At 35.7% G+C, this 8923-nt stretch overlaps 1 protein-coding gene and 1 non-coding gene across 2 annotated transcripts; both read right to left on the reverse strand.

The window, feature by feature from the left end:
- Window positions 1-2334: 2334 nt before the first annotated feature.
- TRNAC-GCA (transfer RNA cysteine (anticodon GCA)) lies at window positions 2335-2406 on the reverse strand. Its single transcript has one exon. It is a non-coding gene; the product is annotated as a tRNA-Cys (tRNA).
- A 746-nt stretch (window positions 2407-3152) lies between these two features.
- Window positions 3153-5077, reverse strand: LOC141587158 (glycine cleavage system H protein, mitochondrial). The gene is made up of 4 exons (XM_074408600.1): window positions 4786-5077; window positions 4289-4377; window positions 3653-3823; window positions 3153-3524 (listed from the first exon to the last, which is right to left on the reverse strand). Exons 1-4 carry the CDS (start codon window positions 4886-4888, stop codon window positions 3399-3401), a joined length of 489 nt encoding a protein of 162 aa, XP_074264701.1. The 5' UTR covers window positions 4889-5077; the 3' UTR covers window positions 3153-3398.
- Window positions 5078-8923: the final 3846 nt, after the last annotated feature.

The following is an 8923-nucleotide window of genomic DNA, read 5'->3' on the forward strand; positions in this document are numbered from 1 at the left end:
TGTTTTTTTTTATTTGCCTAGAAACAAGTAACATTTACTTTTTTTTTTTGTCAAATGACACCAAACTGACTTTTCCGTCAAAAAACCATCTTGACTAACGGAGCAAATGGTGACTTGGCCTTATTTCTCTTTGTTTTTCCCTCCAATTCCATTTATCCCTCCAATTGAAACGAGTTTCCCTCCAGTTAAAACCCTTATTTAACCTCCTAATTTTATTTCTTCATTCTCAAATTAAAGCCCCAATTTATGCCTTCATTGTCCAATTTTCTCCTTCTCTTCTATCGTCCTTTCAACCTAACTTGTCTTTTTTAAACTCTTCCTCCAACTCAACAAAGCGGGTGAGATCCATTTGTTGTCCCCTACGCTGTTTCTTTTTCTTTTTCTTTTACAAATCGATGAGATGGAGATGATGATTGTTATGGATGAAAATGGAGAGTGTGAAGACTATAGTAATGACTGAAATAGAGGTAAGAACGGAATAAATTAAGGAAACAGTTCCAAGTTAACATTTGCTCCGTTAGTCTAGACGGTTTCTTGACTTTTTTTGACGGAAAAGTCAGTTTGTTGTGATTTGACAAAAAAACGTAAATGTTAAGTGTTTTTGTGCAAATAAAAAAATATTAGATACCAGATTTACAAAAGGTGTAAATGTTATGTACTATTTGACAAAAAAACCTTTTTTTTAACAAAAAACTATTGAATTAAACCAAAGGTTTTTTTTGTCAGATAATACCTAACATTTAGGTAACTTTGCACGCAGCTACCTAACATTATTTTTTTTTTGCCCAAAAGTACCTAAAGTTATACTATCATTTGTTAAGTAGTACCAATTAACGTTTTCCGTCAAAAAAAAGTTGACTTTGGAGTTTGACTTGACGGAAAAACGTGATTTATTTTGTTCTCTCGTTAATCTCTTTATTTAGAGCTGACTAATCACATAATTTAGCTCATTTTTCTCCTCTCTCGCCTATGCGCCTTATATATATATATATATATATATATATATATATATATATATATATATATATATATATATATATATATATATATATATATATACTCTTAATCTCACCATTTTCTCCCCGACTCCATCTCTCATCCCATTCACTATAACTCTTCCCTCACTTTAGCACCTATTTGGCTATCTCCGCCTATATCTTAATCACTTTTTGGAGGGAATCCATCCATTGGTACTTCTTAACAAACAAAATATAAACTTTAGGTACTTTTGGGCAAAAAAACTAATGTTAGATACCTGCGCACAAAGTGAGCTAAATATTAGGTACTTTCTGACAAAAATTCTAAACGAAAATAAGCTTAATTAAATCTAGACGAACAAGAAACAAGATTTTATCCTTATGAACTCTTTGTGGTAACGATTAACCTTAATTTTTACTCCATCACAATCATTTCTATTTTGATTTTAATTTTTACTCCATCACAATCATTTTTATTACAAATACTTGATCGATCATGTGATTTTTTGACACGATCAATGATGTGTGACAACTGACAAAGAAGGGAGTAGTATCTAGAGAAAAAGGAACATACATCGGATATACTACCTCCAACTTTTTTTGTTTTTGACCATATATGTATATTTTTTAAGCTTGTTACCTCAAATTTTATTTGTTTTTGAGCATATGTATATTTTTTTTGAGCTTATTAAAATTTATAAGTTAGATTTAATTTTTTTTTCCTTCAACACTCAAATTTTACTAAATTTATATGTAATATTTTTGAGTTTTATTGTAATTTTTTAGAGTTTAATGTTTAAATGAATAAACTCAGAAACTTTATAGTAAAACTCAAAATTTTTAAAACAAAACTCAAAAAAATATTATAATGCTCAGAAAATAATGAATTGGTGGTAATACATCAAATGTATAATCCACGTATGGTAGTATATATGAAAACTACAAAATCGAAATTACTCTTTTACATACACTTTTTCGTAAAATTTCCTTCTCATACCCTTTTTCCTAAACAGAATCAAATTAACTCTTACATCATCTTTACGTAATATTGAATCAAATAACTCTAAAAACTTGAATAATTGATTATAATTCTCCAATTACTGAAGTAATTTTGTTTATTAACGATTATTAATATGTTTTATTGAAATTATTAGGGTTAATTTTTACTGAAATTAATGTTTAATAATTTTTGTTAATTATGGTTTATGTGAAAATGAAAAAATGACAAAGGTAATATTGTAAAAGGGTAGAATTGTTGTGAAAGAGTCCATTCGGCCTAAAATGATCACATTTTTTTTTTTTTTTTTTTTTTTTTTTGTAATCGTAAATAGTGTAATTAAAAAAAAAACAACATTGAAGGGCCCAACCGGGATCGAACCGGTGACCTATTGATCTGCAGTCAATTGCTCTACCACTGAGCTATGGACCCTGTTGATGTTTTTTTTGTACCCGAAATTCCAAACTACATTATACGCTTATACATTCAATGCTTTATAATATAGGGGCAATTTTCAATCTTGCTCTTCGCGGTTTGATTCACCCATCTGAAATCTTTTTATTTACTGATGAATTGTAATATGGTATTGTAGTATTGGACTCTTGGTAAACCTACGTCGGAGTTACAGTTTTTATGATTTTTACATTTCTTACAGTTTCATACAATCCCTTCTGGTTTTCCCATGGAATTGTTTTTCTTGATTGCTAGATCTCTAGAAGAGGGCAGTGTTTGACTCAGCAAACGGATCAATAAGATAGGATACGGGTCTCGTCAATTTTAGTTCGGCGTTCGGGCTATTTCACATGTTTTTCGCATACAAGTCGGTTTAGGTTGGATCAAGGCATTCAAGTTTTGAGTATATTCCGAATGTGTCATCATCAAGTTATGTAGGGGTAACGGTTAAATTTAAGTCTAGCAAATTTCAGATTGGATTGAGTAAATTCGGATATTGGGTCAGATTTAGGTTATCTGTTCGGGTACGTATTACGGGTCAGAACTGTCAGGTTGAATCATTCGGATTGTGGCTCGGGTTAGTTTGCCAAGTCTTATGCATCTGCATTTGTCTTGCAAACAAGCCGGCGTTCCTGATCTTCTAAATATTGAATTTTTGTAAAATAATCACCAATTCAGATAAATCTAATCAGTATTTCTGATGTACAGCTTCTAAGCATTGTGTAGAAGAAACAGTTGCAGGATTTTACTTATACTAAAATGAACTGTGTTCTGACAAACAGTCTTCCAAGTTCCTACTACTAATTTGTTCCAGTGTTGAATAGAAATGTCAGAACAATGTGGAAAAGCATGGAGAGCAAAACCAGCACTCCAGTTACACCAAAAGATATGAAAGTTACAAACTTTATGAGCAAATTAACGACAAATACAGCTCGAACAACAAGGTAATTACGCATTACAGCATTGTGTCATTAATGCGCATCTTCCTCTTCACAGAATTTGGTGTACTCTTTAGGACCCATCAAACTTTCTAGCTCTGCCGGGTTACTTGGCTTCACCTTGATCATCCATCCATCCTCATATGGGCTCGAGTTTAGCTACATTATAATCAACGTTTCCAGTTTAGTAGTTAAGCACCATATTAATCGGTTTGAGTTATTGTTATGCTCCCGATTATACTTTTATATATTGGAGTGATATAGGAGAATCAAGGAAGAAGACTTACTAAACCAGGAGTTTCGGAAAGCTTGGTGTTAACTTCAATGATCTCGCCGGAAATGGGGGCATTAACATCACTGGTGGCTTTCACACTCTCAACTGATGCAAAGGCTTTTCCTGCTTCTGCTGTCTTGCCTGCTTCAGGTAGCTCTGCAAACACCACATCTCCTAGATGCCCCTGTCCATTATTTATGCATATGAACAAGTTTGTCACACGATTATTCTAGAAATATTCTTATTGTACTACTGTTTGATGTAATCTATACATGACTGTATATGGCTACACCCCAACCTAAAATTAGAAAAATGAAGATAAATAAGGCCATTTTGAAATCTAGGACTAAATAAACGCGACCCTTTCTGGTTCTGATCACTCCAAAAAATCAGTTTCCTTGGGGCTTGGAATATGAATGAACAATGCAAATAGGCTCATTAATTTGTTGCCTTATGTTGGTCGCAATAACACTGGCTCTGATACCATGTCAAGAAACCATCTCAACCAAAGCTTAAACTGATGGTTGGAGTCTCATGATCAGTCTTATATTCTAACATTCCAGCTTTAATGAGGTAGTTAACTTTGTTCTAGTTGTATAATATTACAAATAACAGAGGAGAAGTAGGATAATAAGAGTATAATATGGACCTGAGCATGATCAGTAACGCCAATGGTGGCAACTGAACCTTCATGTTTCACCCATTCATGTGACGATGCATACTTGAATCCATCCAAAACTGCAAAAACAAAGACAAAATGCGCTAAACTTTGGACTAATCCATATCTTCCACCCTATGGATGTAACAAGTTTCGGCTCGAATGAAGTCTAGTATGCATTCTAAAAAACTTCATAAATGTCCAGTTACATCGACACTTGCAACAAAAACTGCACTACAAGGCTTCATTAGCTCCTCGATAGTGAAACATGCAGGTCAAATGTACGCAGTCTTACCACAGTATCAATAAATCGCATGGTTGTTTTCCAACAACATATATCAACCAGACAACCAACTATATATTGTTCTACCACGTAAAAAGCACAAACAATTGAACGCGTCATGTTACATTAGTTTTAACGTATTAAAAATAATAAACATCACGAGTATTTATGAGCATTTTTAACAGAGTTGCAAACAGAAATATACCAGTAGAGAAGCATCTGGAGAGGGAAAATGCAGGAAGAGCTTTAGAAGGAGAAGTGAGACGCAAGGTGTTGGCAGTAGAGGAAGCCCACATTCTCAAAGCCATTATTGTTTTATCTTCTTCTCTGGCTTTGTTTATCTTAGAGGAAGAGTAAAGCTACAAAAATAAAAGATCAAGGAGAAGATTATAGGGGTGAAATGTGAAATAAGTGGAAACTTTATATCTCTTCATGTTTTATCATTTTTGAATGGTGGACAATGAAAGCCTCATCCTTCACACTTTGCTAATGCTATCACCTCTTCCTCTCTTTATTTTCTTTTCTTTTTTATTTTTATTTTGTTGCCTTTTGCTTCTTTTTTGTTATTTTCTTCTTCCAAACAATAGTTAATTCACAAAATCTCATTGAAGACGAGCATTATTCATCACAAGCTGAAAACGGAGATTACCCCTCTCAAAATAGACAAGTAGTACTATCCATAGGGTGCTCCATTTACCCCACTTGCCTTATTGTGAGAGGGACATTATCCGTCTTGAACTTGTGACAGATAATACTCGTGACAAGTAAGACCAACTGTAGCTAATTATACCTACTGCACAATAGTAGGTCATAGATCTTGGGAAGAATACAGTAGTAGTCCACTAGTCCACACAATCTAATTTTTAGAGTGTGGTAGCTTCGAGTTCGAGTAACTATCATGATGAGTGTAAGATATATAAAATAGATGACTTACAAATACACACGGTATCCTTAAAATTTGATATTTTGCCCAGAATATTTAAATTTTTGATTCGGAATATTTTAAGAGGCTATAATTCGTGTTTACGAGTTAATCAAGTAACTATTTTTGTAATCGATCAACTTTCCAAGAATTATGATTTGAAAAAAAAATTATCGTATTTGGATCCCGTGTCTAGGAGTTTTTGTATGAATGTTTTTTTGACCGAACAAACTTTGAATGACCATATTTTTTGGTCACGAATTCCAAACTCGACATTTTTTTTCAAATCGCAATATTCGATAAGAGGATCGATTTGAAAAAAAAAACCACTTTCTGAGCTCGTAAACATGAGTTATGGCCTCAAAAAATTGGATATTTCGTATAAAATGTCAAACTTGATACCGCGTAAATTTTCAGAATAATCTTTCCATTTCTTAGGATATACCGTATCACGTAGTCCGAATTCAAATCGAATAGGATCACAATTGTGGAGACCTCTAGTTAAGTTAAATCCACCGAAAAAAATGACACCACACTTTATTATCAATAGGTCTTGGTATAGACGGGTGGGGCGAACAGACGAGTAAAGACCTCTAATAAAATGGCTAGGGGGGACAAGGTGGGGCACCCTCCATGTGCTTCCCACTTTATGATAAATGGATATTTTGTGAGGGAAAATGGTATCCGTCTATACGTATAGACGGATAGTGTCCGTCTTTAATGAGAATTTGTGCTTTATTACAGACTCGTACAATATTCCTAGACCATAATTAGTACACTCATCCATCTATCATCTCTCTTCAAAGTTCAAATTAAAACACCATCATCGAAATATACTCTCAGTTAATCAAATCTATAAACATCAAAGAATCTGGCATAATCAAACCATCCTCAACATTTGTAACCGGCGGCAAATTCATAATTTACCGCTAAGAAGGTGAATGTTAAACAAGAGATTGTATTTGATTTGGTAATTGTGTCATTCTCATTAATCATACGCTGCTTAAATACAGATTAACATGAAGTTGGGATATTAAACCCTAAAGTTATTGGGCCTTTGTAAGACGGCCTATTACTCCCTCAAACTGGAGCGTGGAGATTAATAACGCCCAGTTTGCGGAGAAAAACATTAAATTGAACAGAGCCTAAAGCCTTAGTAAAGATATCGGCAATTTGAGATTCAGAGTCCACGTGAGATGTAGTAATCAACCCGTCGGAAATAGTGTGGTCATGGGCCACGTCTCGGTCTGTGGATTTTGGGGCCACCTACCGGTCCGTAGTCACGGGCCACCTGCACGCCAGTCCGATCGGTGGACATGCAGCGGTCTTTTGAAAGCCACGCTCGGCGGCGTAAAAATGCCTTCGACCAGATCGTTTTAGATCGGTCGGTTTCGTCTCGGTAAGGGTCTCGAAACGATTAGAGATGTTAGGAGTCGCCACCAAGCATTTTTGGGATGCCGGAACCGTTCGAATTCCACTTTATACCTCGGTCAAATCGAAGCACAAAGCAGCGTTTTGACATAGGTACTAAAGATAAGGAAATCGTCCCTCTTTAGCATCCTATCTCTAGAATGACTCTCGTACGCCCTGGATAAGGTCGTCCACTATCCAAAGTTTCTGAGTAAGAGGTGAAGGTACGTATTGGGAAGCCCTTTAATCAGACACCCAATCCCGCCCGCATTTAGCGGCCTCTACTGATCGATCTTGGTTGGTTGAATGCAAAAGTTGATAAAACGGTTTAAATGCACGAATGCGCATCCAATGTTTTAAACCTAACATGTGAGCTTTCTAAGTCGGTTGATTTAATCCAAATATCAAGTATAAGATGTCGAGTTGGATTAATGATTGATTTGCATGCAAGACGGAAATTAAACATCCATTTACCGTATTAGGTTTAGGGTGCATAACATGATCCATTTGTCTTAGTGATGCATTATGCAAATATGGTTTGAATGATTGAATAGTCGTCTGATCCGTCCTATATCCGAGTTAACCGGAGTCGGAATCGTCCTGGACTAATCTTTGGAAGGAACAGGCCTGTGCACAGGCGACTATAAGAGGCGCGAGCCCCGGCCGGCGGTGTAAGGGGCCTCCTCGGTTTTGAAAATGAGAAAGAAAAGGCCGCTTGAGGCGCGGGTTAGCCATTTGTATCGATCGTGTTCGATTGTTTAAAAACGTTATAAAACGTGTTGAAAATGGGTATTTGAACCCGATTTGTTTTGAAAGGGTCGTTTTAGACCGCATTTGTTGATTTGAAGGACTAGACTCGAATAATCATCATCATTTGATAATATTCGATGTCGGGTCCGATTTGGCAAGCTTGACATGAATAGTTTTGAAAATGATTATGGACTAATTGTTTTAAGTCCATTTTGAATGTAATTAGTCGATACTCGTCATCGTACCCGGGTTAAAATCCGGCATGGTATGTAGAACCAAGGATGATTTCGTGTTGGTGACTAATATGTTTGTTTGAAAATATATAAAGAAATGAAATAAAAGGCTTTAAAATACCTCTTAAATGTCATTAACCAAATATTATCACCGAAACACGGATTTAACCGTCATGGTATGAAGAACCAAGGGTGAAAAATGCTTCATGGTTAAAACATGTGAAATGAAACAAAAAGGTTTCGAAAATACTTGAAATGGTGAAAACCGATTACAAATATGAAAGTTGATTAAGGGAAATGACGAGAACAAACATGGTTGATCTGCAGTCCGAGTACCCCATTTAGGCGCGAGCCATTTGGCGATCTAAGGGCTTCGCCTCGGACTAAAAATCGGTTTTGGCTCGTTTATTCCATGTTTTGGTTCATGTTATGCATGTTTTAGCATGTTAGAGTCATGAAACGAATAAAAACATAATAAAAGAGGATTTTTAAACCCTCATACTTACATGTTTGGTTATGGCGAGTGACCGACGCAAGTGTAACAACTCGTTTGATCGGAAAAAACTCGGTTTAAAACCGTTTTGGTAAGTAAAAGAGTGTTTTAAAAGTTTAGTGATGGTGTAGTGGTCAAAGTGGTCGGACAAGTGATTTAATGCACGATGACGGTACCAAACAATGTGTAAGGCTCGTATTTACGATCGGTAGGTCGTAAATACGCGCGTCATTGTGACTTAAGAAGTCGAGTCGAGAATTTTAAGGGAGAAAAGAGGGGCGGACACTCGCGTAAGTCTCAAATGGGTCGCATTTGAGGGGTATTTATAGGAGAATGAGTGGTTGTGTGAGTTTTGAGCGACGTGGCCACTGGGCTGCTCAAAGAGCGCGAACCAAATCGCGGCACCGAGTTGTGTTGTCACTATCACAACAAACGCAATCATGATTTGTTCTATCCTAGGTTTCGTAGTCACATGTTTGGTACTTGACCAACATGAATCCGGGAAAACTTAAGGTAGAAGGCTTGAGATATTTTT

Source organism: Silene latifolia, chromosome 6 (genome assembly GCF_048544455.1).
Source record: "Silene latifolia isolate original U9 population chromosome 6, ASM4854445v1, whole genome shotgun sequence".
Classification (NCBI taxonomy): Eukaryota; Viridiplantae; Streptophyta; class Magnoliopsida; order Caryophyllales; family Caryophyllaceae; genus Silene; species Silene latifolia.

Excerpts from the sequence above, each read along its gene's own strand:
- LOC141587158 (XM_074408600.1), bottom strand. The coding sequence starts at position 4,888 with ATGGCTTTGAGAATGTGGGCTTCCTCTACTGCCAACACCTTGCGTCTC. Across the intron at positions 4,378-4,785 it reads CTCCAGATGCTTCTCTACTG|TTTTGGATGGATTCAAGTAT; the intron begins GTATATTTCTGT and ends TTGTTTTTGCAG. Across the intron at positions 3,824-4,288 it reads GCGTTACTGATCATGCTCAG|GGGCATCTAGGAGATGTGGT; the intron begins GTCCATATTATA and ends AATAATGGACAG.